The sequence below is a fragment of the Strix aluco genome, chromosome 28 (genome assembly GCF_031877795.1).
Source record: "Strix aluco isolate bStrAlu1 chromosome 28, bStrAlu1.hap1, whole genome shotgun sequence".
Lineage (NCBI taxonomy): Eukaryota > Metazoa > Chordata > Aves > Strigiformes > Strigidae > Strix > Strix aluco.
In genome coordinates, this window is record NC_133958.1 from 5,728,305 (window position 1) to 5,751,487 (window position 23,183).

Here is a 23,183-nt window from a genome sequence, read left to right on the forward strand (position 1 = left end):
TTCCTCTTTTTCCTGCATTATGGCAGCAGTGGCCACTTCTTTAGTTGGATGCCATAAAATGAAACACCCAAGTCAATGGGATGCACTTTGCGGATAAAGGCTCGTCCCTGCGTTATTTCTGAATGCAACCAGATTGTGGGTTTGTAGGAATTGCTCAATCAAGCCAGGTAGGATCAAAACTCTCTCACAACCACAACTCTTCCACGTGGGTTGGATCGTTTTTCAGATCCTGTTTTGTTCAGGGTACTCTTGTGAGAGAGAGAGAGAGAAGGGGAAGGATAAATGTTGGAAATATGCTAAAAGCAAGTAGGATTTTTTTGTTTTCTTGGCTTCTGTGTCACTACAACTGAGCCCATTCAAAGGGCTTCACATAATTTCATTACTTGTTTGTTGTTAGTTGGATGTTCTTGCTTGCTGCTGAGTTATTTACCTGTTGTACAGGTGTGGATACTTGCAGTGGAGCCAGCTGGTACGTGTCTAACATTCTCCGTGATGTACATCAATGGCTTAGATGCATTTATTCTCCTTTTATCATTATATATGTTAAGTGTAGCAATGATACGTTCTGTCAGATTCCAGTGCCATCTCAGGTATGTTTTCTTTGCAAGAGCTGCAAAATGAAGCTGCTGTCTTTTCTCCTGCTCCTGAGAGCATGTCAGCAGTGACCCTCCCCCAGCCTATCACCTGACACACAGGTGATGCGAATTCTGATTTATTGCCAATCACAGGTGGGTTACTCCAAGGTCATACATCAAATAAGAAACAAAATGTAATCACCTGGCTGCAAATTTTTATGTTGCACTTCAGATAGAGACTGAAAGCACCTTTGCAAACTCAGCTGGAACATTCTGCTGAGCTTCCAGGGTGGAGGAGGTGATTTATTTTTTATTTTTTCTTCCCCGCTTCAGGCTGTAGCTGTATGACTTATTGAAAATTATTAGGGTATTGACATATTCTAGCTAGAAAAATGTATTTCCTAGTTGTAAAGTGCTGTGTGTTTAATAAGTTAATGTGGTTGAAGACTGTAGAAATCTCTTTAGCAACCAGCTCAATGGTACAGTACGAGGTGTCACCCGAGATGTGGGGAAAAACCTGCTCAGAAATATCTGCTGAGGGGCAGAGCTGGAGACTGGGCTCGAGACTTTTGGTTACAGGTTCTGTGTGTCCCTCCCACAGGTACTTTCCTACTGTCCGGATCTGTGGTTGCTGTGATCAAGGTATTTGAGAAAGTTGCTTTGGTTTTGTTTTTGATTTCTGTATAGTGTTGTCTTTTCAGCAGCTGCGTCAAACTTTAGACTTTCAGGTTCTAGGAAATGTAGAATCCCAGATGTGGAATATGGACTTTGTCAGGAAGTGAATATTCTCATTGTAAAGTTTAACCCTGGAAGTGTTAGGGAAGAACAAATATCTTCCTTGCAGCATTTTCAGCTGCTTTAATTTTCCTCCATTTTCCTCCATTAATGCCATTAATCCTCTTTGGCTGGGTTCCTGTCTTCTCTTTCATTCTTGCTCACACCCTGATATCACAGGTAGATTCTTGCTTTCCTTGTGACTTTCCTCTTGTTAAAACGCTGTATTAAATAGACTCCATTTGTAGAAATACGGTGGCACGCTGGACTGCCAGAGCGTATAGAGAGCTTTGTTTCTGTAAGGTGCTGTACGTTATCAGTGTGCATCAGTGCTTAAAGAATGTTTAATTTCATCTTTAGCTGCATTTCACCAGCTCAAACTGCTGCATACTTCCCCCACCCTGAGATTTTATCTTTGTGGAATATTCTGATTATTTATATTTCCAAGTGCACTGATTGAAGTTACCAGCTGTTGCCCTTTTTTCTGCTTTTGCTCTCTTCTTCCCCATCATAAACTGAGAACTTGATATTTTTATCTAAAGCACCAAACATGGACTCAGTGGCATAGGCAAAAATAGATAATTAGTTGGGCTTGAAGCAAAAGTGCCTGTCTGTATGGACTGGAAAATAGGGCTGTGTTGCTGACATGCTAAGACTTTAAAGGGAGTATGCTTGATGCTCTGATGTGTAAAAACTTTCCTGTGTAGCTTTCCAGTTCTGGTCCTCCATGTTTATTTTTGTGGTTTGTTGTTTTTTTTTTTTTTTCCTTTGGAACCCATTGAAGGTAGAGAATGACCTAAAAGGCTGATGAAAAAAAATGTATTTTTCATATATTTGCTCTCTGCCTTTGCAGCTCTGCTCTTCATTGTGAGCTAGCAAACACATGATGGAAAGGGAATAAGAGATCTTCTGATGTGATGTTCTCAGGTATTGATTTTTTTTTTTTCCCTCTTAAAATTCTGTTTACAGATTCCTTTTTGCTTTAATTATTTGTTTCCTCCTGAAAACAGTACAAAGCTAGCCTGCAGGAGGACCAATGGACAAGACGTTAGTATCTGTAACTAATCCTACTGCATTTTTCCAGAATTTATCAGTCAGGGATTTCAAAAGATTTTGTTAGTAGTAACTGACTCCTCTGAAACTTGAGCTATGTGCATGCTTTGGATTTTGTGAAGCTGGGGTGGAGTGAACTTAGTGCAGTTGCTCAAGTGTAAAGCATGGATGGAAATAAACCCCTGTATTCTGACTTAAGGTCTTGGCACCTGATGAAAATTGAGTTTATTTCCAAAAGAAAGGGAGATGGAGAACAAATACGGTATTTCAGGGGTATTTTGCGCACCGAAGCCACATTGGAGTATCTTGGCTGGGAATACACCATGTTTGACTTCCACAAGGATAATTCTCTTACAGTCGCAGTGATACAAACATGATCCCCTTGTTCTTGTCGTACGGTAGGGATCTCGTGGTGAGGTACTTCAGTAGCAGCAAATCTCCTTTTGTACCTTTTTCTGCTCCATTACTGCTGGTTTTGTATCCCACCAGCAGCACTGACACACCAGATTTCACTGGGGCTTTTTTTCCTTTCCTCTCCCACTTTGCTCACTGATCCCTATGGTAAAGAAAATGACATTAATCCATGAAATCCTGTGCATTGGCCACATCAGCACAGTCTGTGGAAGAGCTGGTGTGTCCTTTATGACCAGAAGACCTCCAGCAACTTATCTTTTCTTCAAGTGGAACCTTTGTTTTCCAATTTCTTATTGATAAAGATCTATTCAGAGTAGAGCAGCAGCAATTTCACTTGAGCAAACTGGTGATTTTTTGGCATTATAATTTGCTTGGATGTGTGTCATGCTTCCTTATCAAGTATATAATAAAAATATTTATATCCAATTAGATGGGGGGGGAAGGGAGAGTGAAACAGTGACACGCCTGGCAAGAAAAAGATTTTTTGATCACAGGACCATGCCGTATTAATAAAGATGGCACAAACTGTGTTTGCTTTGGGGTTGGGGGGTGGCTGCTGTAGTATTTTCCTCATGTTTTTGTTAACGGTTGTACTTGTTTTTTAGGGGTTTGTGCCCAAATGTGTGAATTTGGGGAGGGGAGAGGGACCTCCAGGAGCTCCAGAGCCCCCGCGGGTGCAGCTGTGGGGGCGCGGGGTCCCGCCCCGCCTTCTGCTCCCAACTTGGCCGGGGCCCGCAGCCTCCTCTCAGACCTAGAACAGTATTTTTTTTTTTTTTTTTTTTTTTTTTTTTTTGTCGTCCCTCATGGCCCGCCCAGCCCCCTAACGCGAGGGGGCGGCGGTGAGGGGGTGGGCGCTGCCCAGCGCACCTGGACCCCCCTCAGCCCTTCCCGCCCTCGCGCCGCGGCAGCGCCCAGCGCCCAGAGCCCGCCCCGCGCGCGCCTTAATTGGCTGCGGGGGGAGGGGCGGCTCATTAGGGATGCGGGCGCCGCCGCTCGGCACTCGGCGGAGCGCGGAGGGGAGCGGAGCGGCCGCGGCGCCGCGGAGCTGCTGCCCGGGCCCGCCTGGCCTCGCCTCGCCCCGCCGGGCGTGGGGCCGCTCCCCGCACCTGCAGAGCGGGGAGGAGGGTGGGGGGGAAAAACCCCCAAAAAACCCAAGCGGCAAAAAAAGGCGATTTGTCCGGTTTGAGCTCGACTCCGGAGGGACCGAGAGGAGATTTGCGTCCCTTCTCCTTGCCCCGGCCGGCGGGGAGCGGCGCGGGAGTTGCGGGGACAGCATGGGCGGAGGGGCCGCGAGGAGCAGCCGCCCCCTGCGCCCGGAGCGGCGGCTGCTGCTGCTGCTGTCGCTGTGCGGCTGGACGGCTGCCCTGCGAGGTAAGCGGGCACCCCCCGGCCCCCCGCCCCGGCAGCCCCCCAGCACCAAGTTTGCGGCGGGAGCACCGCGCTGGGGAGGGGGCGCGCCGGGAGCACCGTTACCGCCCGGTCTGAGGGGAGGCGGGGGGGGCGCACCCGCCCCGCGCCCCGGGTCTGCGTGAGGGAGGGAGAGCGGCACCCCCGCCAAAAAAAACCCCGCGGGAGGCGGCGGAGACAGGACGGTGGGTCCGGAGTGGGGCTGGGGAAGGGAAAGGTGCGAGGGAGCGTCGCGGTGGAAACTGTGGTCGTAGCGGTACTTCAGCCCCTCAGAGCGGGGATAATTTACCACAGGGCTGGTGGTTTGACAGGGAGAGCGCCAGGCTGTGCAGCGCACAGGCATCCTCGGGGATCCTGTCACAGCGTCTTGGGGAAAGATCCTCAGTCCCAGCGACTAGTCGGGTTGTCCCAAAATGGTGGGGTTCGGGAGGCTGCGTGACCTTCTGGCAGCGAGACTCTAATTACCTGTCAGTGCCAGTGCCTGATGTTGGATGTGCGTACACTCGAGGGTGTGTATTTTTTATGTGCCTGTGAGGTGGGTATTTGAGATGCTCGGAGTCCTTTTTTATTTAACTTTTTCCTGGTAAATCACTTGAGTGAAATAATCTCTTCAGGGCACGTAGCCAAAGGATGTCAACAACTCCTCATCGTCTGGCATCCCTGACACCTTGGCTGGTGTATCTGGGCTTCTCAAAGTATTGAAAGTGCCTGGGAAGAAGGGGGCGGGGGGGCAATCTAGTGTAGCCCTTTTCGGAGGAAGGTGCCTGCTGTTGATAAGACATAGTTTCTGTATTTAGAATCTGTGATGGTATGTTTGTTACAAACGGCTTTTTTTTACAGAACGGAGTAGTCAGGCTTTGTAGATCCCAAAAGCTTCCTCTCGCTGTTTTGACACTCGTCCCTCTGTGGAGGTCTCTCTTTGCACGCCTATTGTGTCTGCTTCGATTTTCTTTGCTATATCCTTCCCCGGCTGTGGTCTCTGTGCAGGCAGGCAGCCGCAGGTAGCTAGCGGATTAGGACATCTGGCCACCTCATCTGCTGTGCTCTCTCCTTCAAGTCCGACGACTCCTGCAGCAGAGGAGGAATCTGAGAGGCTTTTGTGTAACGGACAAAATAGGGCCTTTTGGTGGTTCCTTGAAAAAAAATAACACTTCACAGACCAGTGAAATAAATGATGAGACTAGAATGAAGTCTAATATTTCTTGATTTTTTAAAATACTTTAATCAAGAAACATCTGTGACTGCTAAGAGTGCACATGTATTTAAATCAGCGATGTGGGCTTTTGTTTTGCACATCTGGCAGAACTCCAGGGCAGTTCTTGCACCGTGTGAAGTATGGTCAGGATCAGGCCCTGTAACCCTCCGAAATCTCGCACCGCAAGTTGAGCGTAGCAGGATGACTCTTCTGTTGCTGTTAAGAAACAAATTTCAACTATTTAATTAAAATTTGTCACGCAGGACATTTCAGGTTCTAGACTGGAGCAGAATTGGTTTTGGACGTTATTCTGAGGAGGAACAGCATTTTTTTTCATCAGTTTGGTGTCTGTAGTCTCTCAGTTGTGATGTTGCATGGTGTTTGCTTGTAGCTTTGGCTTAAGCAGTTAACCCCAGTTAACAAACCGTTTTAGTTTATGAAGTTGTCTAAAAGCTGCCTCTGAAACAAATTGTATTCCAGGATTCTGTTCTGCACGGGGATTAAAGAAAAGTGAAACGATTGTAGATACCCTTCACACAGCCTTTTAAATCTATTGGAATGAATGTACATATATAGCTTTGGGCTTTTATTTTACAGGAAGAGTTGGATAGACACTATGGTAATTTGAAAATGAGAAGAGAATCGCTAATATTTATTATCTCACTGATACATTTAAACTAATTTGGGGTTGCATGTATCTGAATAAAGATGTCTATAAAACATGAACATTAGTATTCTTCTGTGTCTTGATATTAACGCCTAAAGCTATGTGTTACATGGTGTTCGTAGATCTGAGTACATTTTGTTCTAAATAAGCATTGTTTAGGGATTTTCCTTTTCCAGTAGTATGGTACTTACTGTACAGCTTGGTAGCCACTGCATATTGCTACTGATTTTATTATGATAAAATGTTCTGCTAAGCTATCTGATGGAATACGGGTGGGTCTGTGGACAGTAAGCTGTTGAAGCAGTATCTCCTTCCAGTCTGAAAATTTTTGGATTTTTTTGTTTTTTAACAAAAAAAAAAAAGCACCAATAACATGCAGTCCAGAGAGCTGCATATTTAAAGTATTTTCTGCATCTAGGAACCAAGAAGACAAACCAGTCTCTGGACAGCAGAGCTCTTGGAGAAATAATTCTTGGTTTAGAAAGGTAAAAATAAAAAGTTCTATTGATACTGAAATAAATCTAGTGGTGAAGGCAGGACTGGTATACAAGTTATTTGTATCCTGATTGTACCTTTTGTCTTGCATTTAATAATGTCTTTGTGCAAATTAGATGAGCCTCCATTATTTCATTATAAGTGGGCTAGAATTTCATTTGTGTATCTGAGGATTCTGTCCATATTTGAAAAGTGCTTCATTGTCACCAGCCTAGAGTGGTGTAAGAGCTATCACTGATGCTTTATTGGAGGGCTGCTGTTGATTTGCTGCAGCCAGCTCTGCTTCAGTTTACACTGCATTAGCAGAGTAGGGAGGTCTTTTAGGTGTCCTGATTTCTACATCCAAAAGGAAGTATATTATTTCTGTTGCTTTATTAGACTGTCTCAAGTTCTCTCTGTTCTTCATACCCTGCTGAGAGTAAAGCTGTTTGATTATTTGTAAGTACATTCAACAGTTTACTATTTGAAATGTTTCTGACACACCAGCCCCAACTGAATACACACCGTGTCAGCATATTGATTTATTTGATCTTGAAGTATGCATCTTATTAATATCTCAGCTAGGTGTAGACTTGAAATATTATCACTCCTGCGATACAGGAGTAAACAAAAGTAAAGGCAAGACACGGGTGCTGTAGGAATCTCTTGTATGACTTTGTTCAAATCACTCTACTCAGATAATGTTGTATTTTTGTTTCGTTAGGACAAAGCATTCATTAAAATAAAAAACTGCGTGCTCTGCTTTGAACCATCCTTCCACTCACCCTGTTGTGTGTAGTGTCTTATGTGGGTTTTTCTGTCAATGTTTGTATTATTTAACTTTGTAACTGCTCAGAAAATGAACTTCCTTTACTCGTGGGTTTGTTTATTAAATAGTTACCTTTCTTAGATCTTCACAGTGATGCAGGCCCAGTTTGCGTGCGGTATAGCATTGTTTCTGTTTTCACAGGTAGAGAAACTAAGGTTTCGAGAGAAGAGTAATTCATTTCTCTAAATCTGTAGGAAGTTTGGGGACTCGAAAGAGCAGTATTTCAAAACTGCGTGGATGATGCAGAGGTGGTCATGTTTCGGAACTCCTAGAGTACCTCTGTGTGTGGTTTTTTTAAGTCAAGTTTTCTTAAGGCTTCTAGTTAGTCCTGAATTTCTTCTGCATTTACTACTGTCTCTGTAATTTGTTGTAGCAGAGTTTGTGAGATAATTCAGAAAGAGTGGGAAAGTCTCAACATTGTTGTTGCATGTAAGACTGACTTTGGACATGAATATGCTTGAGTTTTGTATGTTACAGAACACTAATCCTTTGCACTCTGGTAATACTTGAGTATATTACTGCTTTGCACGAGCACGCTATGGATTTCTGGAATGCTACAGATCAGAGTGGCAGTAAGTTTTCCTTGCATTACTCAACCAGAAACCTGAAGAGCTATACATATGGTCCTGTCCTGGAAGTGAGGTGTGCACAGCCTCCATCAGGCACTTTTTCTGATGCATGCATCCCTGTGAAAATAGTGCATTTTTGGAAAGACAGGATAATTGTGCCCTTTAAGGTAGTGTATTGCAGGGGTGGGTTTTCTTGGCTTGTCCTTGTCCACATGTGCTTGTTCATATATGTGCTCAAGAGATGGGTAGTGTCTGTCTCTTCAGATGTAGAGAATAAAGCTTGATCTGTACAGGGGTGAAATGAGCTTTCCATGCTATGAAAAAAATTTTCCATCCTCATACAGTAAGAGGACTTTGTATCAAGATGAGTTTTCACTAGGGCAGAACAGAAGCTAATCTGATGATATTTTCACAGTGAATTACAGAAGGCAAACACAAATAGTATGATATATGCTAAGATGGAAAATTACTTATGGTGCAAAGCATTCCTCAGGGCCACTTGATGTATCTTTTCTGTATTTTTAGTTCTGCGTTCTGGTGAAAGGTGGAGTCTGAGAAAAAGAACAGAATTTTAACACCAGAGGCTGCTGTTTCAGTTGTTTTTAGATGCTGCTGCTGTTGCAGTGAAGCAGATGGTCAGATTCATTTGTATAAAATAGAAAAATGTTTCATTTTCTATTTATATTTCCAAAGAACTTTAATAGTCATGTTGTATCATGTGGCCTTAGCTTAGACATGAGTATTTGTGCGTATGAAATTTTTTATGCTCCATCATATCTCATTAGAGGTCAATAAACCACATTTTAGAGCATCTTGCAGGTAGGTATTAAAGATGCTAACAGTATGTACGAGCCTAAGTAATCTGAACCTTGGCAATTACCTGCGTAATTGTGATCAGTGTCGTTTTCATCCATCTTCCCCTCCCCACCCATGCTTTTGTGGCCTTTTTTAACACCATTCAGAAATGTTGTTAATAATGAAACTGTTATTGCAGGCTCTTGGTCAGTGGAGTCCAGTTACTTGCCTGATACTGTTTAGTGCCATATGCTTTATAGGAACTTTCATGCAGGGGATGTTGGAGGGCAATTACACTTAAACGTGGTGTTCCCTAATGAATATTCTGCTGACTACTGATGTAGGTATTTTTGTCTGGTTTTTCCCTGTTTCTTTTTCGAATTTTAAAAAGTTACAGACCTCAATGAAGCCCTGATGCACGGAGTTCATTTAGTTCCATTAGGTTAAAAATATTTCCTTTAGGAAGCTTAGCATGGTTTGAATTTACCTAGCAATTAGCTTGCTTTTGGATTATTGAAGGGGATGAATAGGTGGTATCTAATTAATTTGCTTATACAAGGTATTCTTTGTGCAATACTGTGTCTGTATTGAGGTTGAACAATGGCAAATTAACATGGTTTCTCAGACAAGAATATGTATGTGAGATTACATGCATGCATCATAAACGTAATTTCAGCATATAGCTATCCTAGTCTTTCTATACTTTGCTAAAAAAAAAAAATTACCATATGTGTTGGATAGTCTTACTGTGAAGATCTCGCTGGAAACCTCTGCTTTAATGTGTCAGGGGAAGAGAAAAATACAAGCAGCCAATGACCTTAATTTCTAGATAACAGTGTTCCGAGGAGTTTCTAAAAGCCACAAACTACTACAAGCCATGGAGAGGAGAAGCAGCCAGGATCCGGACAGTTCCAAAGGAAAAGCAATGCAAAATGGGAAGCCCTAAGTTAATTAGTCACTTTGCATCCAACTGATGCTGGCTGCGACGGGGTTGCCATCTGAGGGGGAGCTGGCCTGTGAGGTGGCTCAGTTGAGATGCCAGATATATGCTCTGGGTCTGCTGTTTCCCAGAAAAAAATTTTTAGTAGAGGCTCTGCCTTTGAGATACATACCAGGCAACTTTGCAAGGTAGCGGTGACGAAGCTGCAGCATCTGCTCTGTGAATGCTACGGACCAGATTTCTGTACTGTCTGGGCTGCACAGTTCCAGTCCTTCCCAGTTCTGTGGCCGTCATGACTAGGGAACTGAGATGTTGAAGGCTTGGTTGGGACTTGGATGTTCCTGCAGTTTGGTCCCAGCCCCAGTGCTGACCTGTAACCTCACAGGAAGGGGCTCTGTGGTGGTGGTGAACTTTTCTTGCCCCCTGGGTAGGACCTGTACAGCCAGGGTTGGGGTGAAATTGTAAATGGCTTCTCGACTTTGAAGGTCCAACAGACGCTCCAACACTTGAAACGCTGTAGTAAAACAGCATAATGACTCTGTGGATAAAGCTTAGTAAATATGTCTAAACACAAGAAATGTAATCAAAATGAGTGGAAATAGGGTGGCTGAGTTCTTTTTTGTTTCTTCATATCCATGCCTGTTTTAAAGACGCAATAGGAACAACAGTAAGAAAACTAAAAAAAAATTGCTTCTGACTTTTTCCAGGAAACCTGGTTTATGCCTTTATGCTGAGTGGAGAATTAAAACAACATTTAACATGCTGTTATGTCTTAACTTGTGTTGACTGTCAAAAAGCTTTTTGAAAAGGTCTGCTCCTTGTTGATGAGAGTTTCATTTGTAGAAGGGTAAACCAAAATATTCTGGATTTTGTTCTGTGCATGTTTTAGTGCTCTTTGGCTGCACAGAAGACTGAAATACCACTGCAGGTTGCTCATATGTAAATGTTAAAGGAAGTGCTGTTATTACTTGTCTTCTGGTTGGATATGCTTAATTTTTTTTTTTTTCCAGTAGAAAGTGCTTTTGTGGATCTAAAACTTTTCTTCTGTGAGTGTTTCTGCATGTGAAATTGAATTGCTTGAATCCTGGCAGACAATGAACATAAAAAGAGCAAACACGGAGATTTCTTATAAATTGTGAACAGTTATTCACAAAATTGCTTCTACACTTACACCATTCCTAATAATAAATTGCATCACAGAAAAACAAATTTGCTCTATTAATTGAATTCAACCTTTCATATAAAACCATATCTGATTTGCAGTTCAACAGATGTGTCTGTGACTTTTATGGTGACAGATGCTTCAGGTTAGCTGTGTTCTAGGCCAGATTTAAAACCGCTAAAGATCTGTGGTAAGCCATTACCCTTTGAAATATTAATTTCAACTTCCAATTCAGGAGGTGTTTGCTGGTGATGATATATTGTAAGGTATTTACTGCTGCTGACATAAATAATGCTAGTTTTCAGTTGGAACTTTTTGGTTTGTATCTTTTAACTTGGCTGTAAAGAACATGCACTGTTTGGAATAAAAAAGTAATGTTGGGTAGCAGTTGGGAACACTTTGCCTGTCAAAGCTCTGTGCTGCAGATCGATAATGAAGGTAGTGGACGCCCTGGGAGACACTAGGTGGTACATGTATTTAATGCGTGTCATTCCTCTTCAGCACTGTGTCCTAACTGAAGGCTTCCAGATAAGGTTCTGAATGTTGTTATTCACATCATGTAGTTTTCAGAGCTAAGTAATTTTGGAAAAAATACAGATTTGTTAAAATAGCTTTCTAATTCTGGAATTTAATGATTTTTCCTGGATAATTATGCTTTTTTTAAGATTTTGAGCCTCCTTATATGGTTAGTAGGCAAATGATCAGTAATTTCCCTTTTATAAAAAAAGTAGCTGACAAGTATTCCAGTGATAAATATAGCAGTAAAAACCTCTTATTTACCATTATAAACTATAGAATCCTGACAGAATCAACAGGTCAAATCTGTAGATCCAAAATTGAGTAACTTGGTTTATCTTAAGCTAAGATGGAGTAACATGAGGTGAGATGCTGGAGATTTGTCTTATTTTACTGCCTGCTGCATCCATTCTGGTTTTTGCTAGGTTGGGGTTTTTGGGACCTGTAATAAGCTAGAAATAATGCATGATGCTAGGCCTGGAATATATTATTTATTTCTGAGTGAACACAAACATCTCAAAATTTATCGCAAAGGGCTATGCAGGAAATAATTTTTTTATAAGGAAAACTTTCCAGGTCTCAACATTTAAGTTGGATCAGCAGAAGTGTGAAACTGGCCTTTTAGAAAGGTTTTGTGAATAAATTTCTGGGGAAGTCCCTGTTACTAGAACAATAAGTAGTTTTGTAACTAGGACTCTCCCGAGGAGCACAAAGGATCTGTGTGTACGTTTGGTGAGTCTGTCTGGCAGTTGCATCTGGGACTGCGAAGTGCTGCTGTAAAATGTTTTGCTGTTGCTGGAACACGGTGGTTTCTTGAAGAAGAAAGGAAGAGGCTGCTCTGTTATTGGAGATGTGCCAGCCTGACACTAGGAGCAAAAGGTTGGCAGTGTATGTAACCCTGTATTATTTAACACTTTATTATAGGGAAAATGTGTTTATTCATGCATTCTTTCTTGTTGTCAGTCCAGCTTTTTAGGCTTTTTGTAAAGAGAAAGCAAATTCAGTAATATTAATTTAGTTTCTAATAAATAGTGGTAGTATGTTAAAAGTGCAAACAAGTTAGTCCTTTCCAGTTGTCATGTGGTAACATAGTTTATAGTTCTACTGAATACCCAGAGGCATTCCATTAATACCGAGTTTGCCACAGTACCAGCAGAACTCCTTCTGCTCCCACTGTAATATTAAAAATGTAGGGCTTATTTTGTGTCAAATGAGCTAACAAAATAAAAGATGAGTTTAAAGTATTTAATCTGTCAGCATCAATGAATCTAAGAGGATTATCATTCCATTACAGCTAATAGATTTTTTCCAAAGATAGCTTTGCTACTTGACTTGCCTATTTCTATGAAGATTGTTACAGATCTAATTTAGACTACAATTTAAATATTCCTGCTCTGTTTTGATTGAATCTGGGAGTTAGTTATGTGGTACCTGGCTTTTGTTGAGCTTGATAACTTTGTTTCAGTCACTTGAATACAGGCTTTCATTCTTCCATCTTTAATTCTTCATAAGGAGTATGTAGTGTTGTCTGGTTTGTGTTGCACTAAACATGACTTAACAGTTGAAGCTTGAGAGCTGTAATTTAACGAATCATGTGCCAACCTCTCCATGGTTCCTTTCTGAATAATTAGTGAGAGGTTGGAATAGCAAGAATACAAATCAGGATTACCCTTACAATGGGCATCCTCCTAGTTCATAAAACGAGTAGCAATTCCCATTGATGTACCCTAGTATAAGGAGGAGGCCCTGAAGATTGGAATTCTTCTCTTCTGCATCGTCAGAACTTTATCTGTGTCTTGGAGTGGACAGTGATGTGTTAAGTTTCTTTGAGATAAAACTTCATTTGATGTCTTAAAGAAATAGAATGGGAACACTTGTATCTTCCTTCTACCTCCTCAAACAAACTCTCTAGAGGAGGGAGAAGAGTACATAGTAGGTGGAGAAACTTCCTGATTTTAGACAGGGCTTTTGACTTAAGTAACTGTAATAATGCCCTCACAAAGGTCTTGAGGTTTAGCAATTAGAAGTAGTAAAGGGAGAACATGTGGTGATAGATCTTAGTCCCAGCAAATAAATTCCCACTCTCGCATTACATGCTGAATTTTTCACCAAAGGCTGTCATGAGATCTTGCAGCATACGTGGTTTCACTAAGTTGTATGTGAAAATTAAAAAGTTAGTAGTGATGCTAACCACCAATGAGTCGTAGTGAGTCGTTACTGTTTGATTAGTGAAATTATCTTAGCCACATCTGGGTGGACTGATGCTCCCCCTGAATTTAGGATTTAGCAGATCCTTAGTCCTTTCAGAAGACAGACCAGAGATACATGTAAATGAAGACTGACTGCATCAACCTCTTAGAGCTGTAATCATCTCCTGAATTAGCATTGCAGGGCTGTAGCTTGTGATGTCAGACTGAATTACATGGCTATCGAAACGCCACGGTGTACTTCAAAAACTGTTTGAATTCTGTGAATAATTTAAGGCCTTTCAGTTTCCAATATTATTTAGTGCTTTTCTCTAGTTTGCTGCTTCTAATCACCAGAGGGATTTTTGGATTAATACATTAAATGCAGAAAAGGTGGTAAATGTAAGAGCAAGACCCCTTCACAAGTCCAGCAGTGATGGAATACTGCTGTAGGAGGGGAGAAGACTGGTAAAACATTCTAAATGGTGACCACAGTATTCTTAGCTCTCATCACCTATTGCTTTGATGTAAGGTTGTGCCTGTAACTAAGTGACATTTCTAGCTGGTTTTACTATTTCCAGCAGAGCAGCTCCAGCAGTCATGAACCGATTTGTGCATCTGTGTTTGAAATACAGCCGTGCTCTTTTGCACCTTTACCCCTTCAAGATATAAAAGCACTCAAGAGATTTCATATTTTTTCAAAGGGCAGGAGCAATGTTGGGGAAAGGGGGGTGGGGTTACAGAAAACTGTTCTACCTCTATATTTTTTCAAAGTGCTGTTCCTGAAATACTCTCTATAAATGTTCTCCAGCATCTTCTAGTTGGATGAAGGGGTAGCAGAGGCGAAAGGTGAAGGAGCTTCTTTCTTCTGACCAAATGTTATTACTTGTCTGAAAATGCATTGTGTTAGACCATTTGCTGTTTCTCTTTCTCTTAGAGATTTATCTCACGTGGAAGATAAACTAAGGGTAAATGTTAAATTCAGAGTCCTGCTGCTGCCCACTGTGGTGGTAGTTAGCCAACCCGTGGCCCCCATGAATAAAATCATAGCCATTAAGAACCTGACAGAACTGTTCTTGGAGAGATTTTTGTGCTCTCGGAATGTCCGTTGTAGTTACAGTCCCCTCAGTCCCGTAGGGGCAGGAGATGGGCCTGTCAGGATGGAAACAAAGAGCCGCTGCTCCGCGGTCCCGTTGGGTGCAGCTGCACGGCACCTGCCGCACGGTCAGGCAACCTGCAGCGCTGTCATCCCAGCCTGTCACGCTTCACCTCTAATTTTGGTTCATATTTTTAACCTTCGCGTTCTTTGCAAGTACACACAGTAAAACCCCACAAAATTCTAACAGCTCACACAAAGGAGTTTTCAGGTTGGTTTGGTTTTTTTAAACCTTTTAGAAGATCTATATTTAAAAAGCTTTATCACAGGTATAAAATGTTTTATAGTGGTTCAAGATATTTTTCATACTGGGTAGACAGGAAGGAACTTCACTAATCCTGGAGTTGTTATGGAGGTGCGGGAGTGATTGCTCCATTTTCTCAGCAGGCAATACATTTGGAAGTAAACAACTGCATGTTCTTGCTTTTTGTTGCTGTTGTTCTTGTGGTTTGTTTTTGTTTTTTAGGCTGGCCAGTCACAGAGCGACATGTCATGTGTCCAAAACTGGCTTGTACACACAGGACTACAGTTGGCTGCCCTGTGGGTCTTTGTGCCATGTCACGCAGAACAAAAACAGGGAAGCAGTGACTTTTGACTCATCCCCAAATGAGACATGTAGGAATAAGCTTAGATTAAATAAAAAGGTGACCCTGTGCTCTGAGTTGGCTTCTGATGACTTTAGATGGGGCTGATCATTGCATAGGGACCTGTGTAAGAGGCATTCCACCTGAAAAGAGGTCTGTAACTTTGGGAGAGCAAAAAGCTCCACTGTTGCTAGAGTAATTTAGTGATACCTGTTCTGATTTGGACTCTGTGTCTTGTGAGTAAGCTGTATTTCTTTGTGGTGAAGGCTCGCTATTAAGACCGAGCTGATGATGATGCATGGTAATGGCTTGTAGCGCTTCTCAAGAGCTGACCCAGCAGGCTGCTTAAAATTCATGTATGGTATCAGCTGGGAAGCAATGGCTGAAACCCATAAAGAGGGCTGCAATATTCTAATTTATTGCCAGTACCTCTTTTATGCCCATTGAACTATTCAGGTCTTTCCGCAGTTGATTATTCTTTTCTGCGGTTATGTTGGAGGGTAAAAGGGAGAGAAAAAATGCCTTTGCCACACAAGTATGTTACTGTACTGGCACGCGGCTACTTAGGAGGAACTTCCTACCTCTTAGAGTAGGTATCTCTAATAAGACAATGCAAGCGAAAAGGATCACTTAATAAAGGGGAGTCAAGTGCATGTGGAATAAATAACTTTTATAGATTATAAACAATAGTTTGTTACAATGAGATCTGCCACAGCTGAGGGCAGTTTGCTTCCATTTTTATATCATTATTTTAGCTTAGTAATGCTAAAGTGCATTCTTGAAAAAACTTCAAATTGGGCTAGTGAGTGTGATTTTTTTTTTTTTTTTTTTCTGTGAATGAATTGAAAATGTTATGCTATCTTTCAAAATGCTTCAACATATATTATCAATATTTTTTCTTATTTAACCAAGCTTTGTGAAATATTTTATTAACTATTGCAAGATGTGTCATGTTCACACACCACGCTTACTTCATGGAGTTCCTAGTAGCATCTACGACTTCGAAATTTCCAGTATTTTCAACAAAATGTAGTTGATGTCTAAAAACCTCCAGGTGGAAACATTGTTTCATGATTTGTTAGCTGCTTTTTTGTTTGTCTGCTAGTGATCTTCTCTTGGTTTAGGCTGAAGATTTTCTTTTCCCTTGCCTCTCTGGCATTAAGTTGGATCTGACTTTGAAAAGAGACAGCAGTTAGATAGGGAATGAGGATGAAGCAATAAAATCTATTTCAATAAAATAACCACCCTTCCTAGGAACAAGCACAGAACTTGTTTTAAGCCCAAGATGTTGTTCTTTGCACTTCTGCTTACTTTAAATCTCCTAGAATTGTGGACAGCAGTAGGAGAAACCCTCTTCACGGCTATTTAAAATGCTGTCTCAGTGGTTGAGTAAAAACAGTTCATGAAATTCTTCTCAAGCATCTGATACCACATGTATCGTAGCAATAAAACGCAGCTATTATTTTTACTTTTGATAGTGATGTGTGCCTCGAAAGGGATGTTACATGTTGCAGTTCCTTGTCCCTGTTCTGGGGTGCAGTAGAAATTGCCGACGCGCTTTATTATTTCATTATTCTGTGTAGTGCCTATAGAAATCATCAAATCACGTTTTTAAAACATCTGTGACACCCTTCCCTTTGTGTAAGATGAGTAAATAAATCCAGGTGTTGTAATTGTCCTACTTGTAGTATTCTTTCTCACAGGCTGTTCATGTAAGTTGAACTTAGCGTGTCTGCTACAGTAAGAAACTCTTGAGTTTATAATCAGTATTCCCCACCCCTAATTCTATGTCTGCTTTCCATGCTTGAAGTGATAACTGAGATGCTAATGTGAGAATGCACAATCTGCTTCGTCGCATATCATAATCAGCATTTAAACTGAAATCCCATTTAGCTTGCTCTTAGCAGATTGCCCTCTTGTGACCTAAAGCTCAGCACATCTAGATCTGGTCTGATGTGGCTTTTCTGGTTGATAGGCTCAGCCAGTGAGTAAGACCTTAGACTGCCTTTAATGGGCTGCCCAGAGCTCTTGATCACCCTTTGTGGTTTGTCTTTCTGTAATAGATAGCAGTGGTCTAGACTGAACTTTCAGAAAGTGAAATGAATTATTTGTGCCTTGGCTTTTCCTCTGTTGTTGTCCCTTATTTATTAGTGTTGTAGGGATACAGAGAATGAATCTGATGCTGCAGTGGTTGGGGCAAGCTGTACGCTTGTTAGGTCAGTCCTAAATTTTCATAGAATACTAAGCAGCAAATCCTTACATTTATAAACAAATGTATTTTCTTCCACACTGGAACAAGCTAGGAAGCTGCTAAATTAATGAAACACTGAAAGGGCACGTGCTGTTCTCTTACTTGGTTTCTTTCTTCCACCATTACTCTTGCAGCAGACTCCTGTAAACTACTTGACTTGGCCTTTGTCTTGAGCACAGCAGAAATGAAGGGGCGGGGGGCGTATTTCAGCAGGTATTCGCTTGTGTTCTGGGGTGGGGGTTTTTTTTGTTTGCGTTTATTTTATGGAAGGAAACTCATGAAACACTTGTGGCAGCGTATTCCACGTGGCATTCAGAGGGGAGGCTCAGGAGTATGTTCCCTGGGTTAGACATTGATGGGAAAATGGAAAGCAAGTGTCAAGTAAAAACAATAGTCACTTATTTATAGTGGAAGGGGACGCTGGGCACGTTGCTCATCTGTTCTAGAAGGGGGAAACAGGAAAAAACACCACTGTGTTCTTGTATACCTGTACTTGTAATACACAAGAGAATAAAAAAGAATCAATTTCTTATAGCCTGTGAATTGCTCCTGGCCTGCATCACACTTTGCCAGATAAAGAACAGTTGCTGGTATTGTGTTTTAGTTGTGTGTCGCAGCAGTGACTAATGAGCGAAGGTGTGGATGTTTGAGTAGTACCACCTCCTGCCTCTCATCTCATGCTAGTTAATAACCTGGACTGTCTCATTGCTTGGTGGACTCTCCTCCTCTTTCCCCTCTCCATTTATTTGCATCTTTTAAAAATTGCCTTGTTACACTTCCAAAAGACAAATTCTAGTGGAGGCAGGCTGCAATAGCTGCTGGCTTTCCCATAGGCAGAGCTCTCTGGCTTCCAATTAGCTGCAGAGGAAATCCAGCTAACAGGGAATAATAGATGGAATTCATAGTCAGCTGCATGTAATCAAGTCATAAACCACCCCATAACATGCATCAACAGGGCCTGCAATGATGGTTTTAAATATTCTGTAGACAAAAGGGGCTATTTATGGTTTTACATGTGACCTAGATTATAATCTTGCTGGATATCATAGAATACCCTCTCTGTCCTCTACTCCATGAAATCCCAGTGTTGCCCTGGTTTACTAAAACCTTTCAGGAGAGCTTGGGTTACGCTCCCAGCTTTTCTCAGGGAGATTTCTTGAGTGCTACAAACCTTCTGTTACACACATTGCATGAACAGGTTTTCTTGATTATTATTCTGAGATTTCTTTGAGACGTGATTATTTTGCAGATACCTCTTCTCTTATGTAAAATTACATAGTAACTGCTTGTTATTAATAGTTTTTCCTAATTTTAAATTGTGGAATTAAACTGCCCCGTGAAATAGTATTTCAGTGGTTTTTCACATGACTAGAATATAGAATAGCAAAAAAGCAAGGTTCCCTGCTGTTCAAATGTCACAGCATTTGTAAATTATGTTGGATAAGTTGCATTTCTTGTCTTTATTAATAGTAATTCCAACCTTAAGGTCTTTCACCTGGGCACCTAGGTTTTGTCATATTCCTACCTGTTTCTCTAGAAATGGCAGTTGTTTTTCAAAAAAATCCACTTAAAACCAAGGTGACTGCCTGCCTCAGTATTCTCAGCATTGACCGTTACCACAAAATTGCAGAGAGTTTCTTTATATTACATTTTTGGCAAACATATTTCTGTATATGCCAACATGCTTATCAACTGCTCTATAATTATTACAAAACTATATTAGTCAGTTGTTATTCAGTACTTGATACTGTTTTAAGTTTTGGAGCTGGGAAGGAAAGAGCCTGAATGTAATTTCCTTGTTTTACTGGGTTGCTGAGTTATCAATGAGATTTGCATCTTCTGTTTTTCCATAATTAACTCAGCAAGACTAAAGCAGATAGAACATTTTCTTTGACTTCCTGCACCTCATTTTGCATTTTTGCATACATATTTTTAATTCTTTCATCTGAGTTTATAGCATGACTTTGGTTTTGTTGCACATACTAAATCTTCTTGCACTCTACTTCCAAAGCAAGTTCATTTGAGTCTGTTGTGATTACCTTTAATTTGGTTGTTTATGTATAGTGTTTCTTCCAGAAACAGTTTTCCTAGTTTTCACCTTTATCAGAGAGCTTTGGAGAGAATTATTTCCAAAGATATTGTAAGGAGGCTACCTGGTAATTTCTTATTCTTCTGATGCAATATCAATGTCTTGATCAGACTTTGTTTTCTGCTGCAGCTCTGTGGATGAGTCTTCCTAATTATTTTTGATAAAGCATTATGTATATGTGTGTATATTTATAAACCATATACAGAAAATATAAGTATCCTCATATGTTTTGTGTTATGAATGTGGAGTTTGCTGTTTGTTGGTACTGTGAATTCCCAGGTACTGTTCTAGATAGAATTCAGGCTGCTGCTGAGTAGGCAGGTGAGAATAATTTTTATTTTATGCTGTGTTCTGAAAGGAGTTATCTATAAATATCTACCAAGTTACAACTTTTCTCTTCCTAAAAATAATTCCCTAGAACTGTCCTTTAGCAAAAGATTTACAAAAACTTAATCAGTAGTTAAACTCGCAGTGTGCTGAAGCTACCAGCCATCAGGCCGTGTTCAGGAAGATCCGTTCGCTGTCTGCATCTCTACAGTTGTCTTTGTGAGGCCATGAAGAAGGCTGTAAACCCGCCACGAGCTCTCTCCTTCCTGCCTCCCAGCAACATGGTGTCTTTTTTGCAATACCCTGTGTGGTTCTGCCTGCAGCTGTACTCACCTTCAGAGAGCACGGAGGCATCTGGAGACAGCTCTGATCCGAAAGGCGTTCTTCAGCCGCAGAGCCGCTGGAGCCACGCGCTCAGGGGTTCTGCACGTGTAACACTTGTGTCTGGTCTGGAGAGATGCCTTGCAGTTGGGAAGTGTCAAGGTAAACATATCCCATTTTGTTCTCCTTTGACTTATCTTAGTCCCAGAGAGTCTCATATAAATAATATTTTACCAGAAATAATTCTCCACTTGAAGGCAAGCAGAATAGATGACCTAAATAGATGCCTTTCACCTATGAATGTCACTATCAGACAGTTCTTTGTATCAGTCTGGTCATGAGAGATAAAAAATACAAAACAGTGCTGGCTTTTACAAAGTTTGAGAAATTCTTAGTAATGCTGTGAACTAATAAATTATTGCTTATCAGAAGTATGAATGTCATGTCTCAATGTCTGCATTTTTAAAAGAAACTTCAAAAGAATATCTTTGTCTTACGGATTCCCTAGTTTTTCATAAAAGGCTGAAAAACACTTTTTAGAACCTTAAACTGCTGTCTTCTCTCAAATCTGTCTTGACAACTGTTTAATGGTATTATCATCACAAATGGACTTCACCAACATTGGAGACATCTGAGCAATTCTAAATGACATTGGAGTTCATGTAGGCGTTCTGCCTAGAAAGCAGCTAGATTAAAGGCTGAACTCATCTTGTCTGCTGGGAGCTGTGATATATCTGGTGTCGTAAATAGAGTGTGATAGGCCAGAGGCTAAAGAGAGTAAGATGGAAAGAAAACAGTACTAACTAAAGACTAGCAAGTCAGGAGTATGGATACTTTGGTTAAGGCATTAACGTCTTATCCAGAAGCATGGGTTCAATTTCTGATCAACCTTTTTCTGATTAGCATAATTCCTGTGACTCTGCACAATCCTCATTTCAAGCGCTCAACTTTGTTTTTCAGCTTAAGCTTTTGGGGAAGGATTTCGGTGTTTGTGAGATGGGGAAAAAAAAGGAAGACTATAACTCACTAAAGTGTTATTATTGAAATCATTTGATCTCTTGGACAACGGCTTTAGAGCTGACTTGGTGTGAGTAGCACGCGCGATGATCAGTTGGCTGTCGTGTGGACTTCAGGAATATGTCTGTGATTAGAAGGTACTGGCAAGGGAGCAGGTGCCCATATCTTTTCCAGTGCTGTGATGGGCATTGATTGATTTGTTTTGTAGGTTTTGCTCTGAACTAGTTTAATTTCAGATGTCTGTACAAGCTGACATGTTCCAGGAAGGATAATAATCTGAAAAGTTTTAGGCTGTTTATTAGTTGTCCAGATCACATATTTTTATAATAGTTTTGTTTCAGAATTTTATTAAATAGCCTTAAATCACCAAACAGTTCTGCATCTGTGGATATCACTTGCTAAAAAACAAAACAAAGTAAAATTTAAAAAAGTAGAACCTGTAGAACATTACAATTTTCTTTAAATACGTTACTTTCCAAACCAAGTCACTTCAGAAGTCTTTATGCTTAACTATGCAGGCACTGGATATGCAATGGGTTTTCTGTCTGGAAGGTATCCCTGTGATCCTCCAACTGCCCCTAGACTTCAGCATTCCCAGATGCCAAAACGTTGTACAGACCCATCCATTTAACTCTTATTTTTCTCTGTTTAATGAATGAGCAGGAGACTTTCTGTTGTTCTTGCAGGTCAGGTGTTGTGGATCCCCCTTCCAACTTCACCTCTGTGAGAGCCCCTCTCTCTTCAGAACGGTGGTGTCAAGTCTGATGATGCTTTAGGGAAGGGAATCTCTTGAAGTCTTGTTTGTGACCCGAATGCACAAGACTAAGACTACAGGTTTTGGTTTCCTGTGAGGTGAAGATAATCTAGTGAATGCATTTGTTAAATGTTTCTAACTGATACCAAGGCCTGTGTGCTGGTAACAGTCAAATGTGGTGTACTGACATTTTAATGGGAATTACATGCCTTTACAGGATCTGGTCATGTCTTTTGACTGCCTTGTTAGTCCCACTGTTGATAGTGGTTTCTGAGAGGTGAAGCTGGGTTTTTCCAATTGCTAAAATATAAAAGAAAGCCAAATGGTCAGCTAAATGACTTTTCTTCTTTTTCTAATAAACGCTACTCTCTCATACTTTATTAGTTGTATGTGATGTCTGTCCTTGTCATAGTTCTCTTTGTCTTTTTCACACTAAAACCGAAGGATATTAGTTTGCCTTTCTCAAGGGAGGAGCACTGATCTACTCATGAGGAGGTCTGGCTTACAAAGCTTGTGAAATCCAGAGGAAATCCTTTGATTGGCAGGGAAAATTGCCACAGACTTGACTTTGCGCGTTGCAGCCTCACCAGAGATTTGCTTTGATGCTGCCTTGTTTCCTGCTAATATAAAAACAAAAGTTGCTGCATTCCCAATTACTACTTTATCTGTTGTAAACATGGTCCCTTGGGAAAGCGCTTACTTGGAAATTATTTGCATGTTTGACAGCAGGTTCTTTTCCCTGTGTTAAAAATGTAGGGCAGTATCTGTCAGTAATAGAGACCCTCTCTTCATTTTTCCTCTTTCTGTGGGTGGATAATTATATTTGCAGGGCTAAAGGAAAAATCGGCTGTCGTGCAGACAATTTTCATTAATTTTGTAATAACTTAATCTGTGTCAAGGAACATAAAATGGATCAAAACCTAAATGAGAATGACTTTTTAAATAATAAAATATTGGCACGCAGCTAAGCTTCAATGCATTATCATTCAGACTTGAGAAGCTGTTAAAGTTGGAACGTTGCAGTGCATCTCAAAGGAGCCATTTTTAGTTTAATATGTTAAATTGCATTAAAATTAAAGTATAAAAATAGCCTCTCCTAAATTACATCTGCAGCATGTGACTTCTTGG

General features: G+C 41.0%; 1 protein-coding gene across 4 annotated transcripts in view; it reads left to right on the plus strand.

Moving 5' to 3' along the window:
- Nucleotides 1–4,064: 4,064 nt before the first annotated feature.
- Nucleotides 4,065–23,183, plus strand: part of UNC5D (unc-5 netrin receptor D) — a 156,434-nt gene continuing 137,315 nt past the window's right edge. For all 4 annotated transcript variants that reach the window (XM_074808111.1, XM_074808113.1, XM_074808112.1 and 1 more), the window contains exon 1: nt 4,065–4,187. In XM_074808111.1, the coding sequence (XP_074664212.1) occupies nt 4,091–4,187 (97 nt within the window). In that variant the 5' untranslated portion in view covers nt 4,065–4,090. The remainder of the gene's footprint in view (nt 4,188–23,183) is intronic.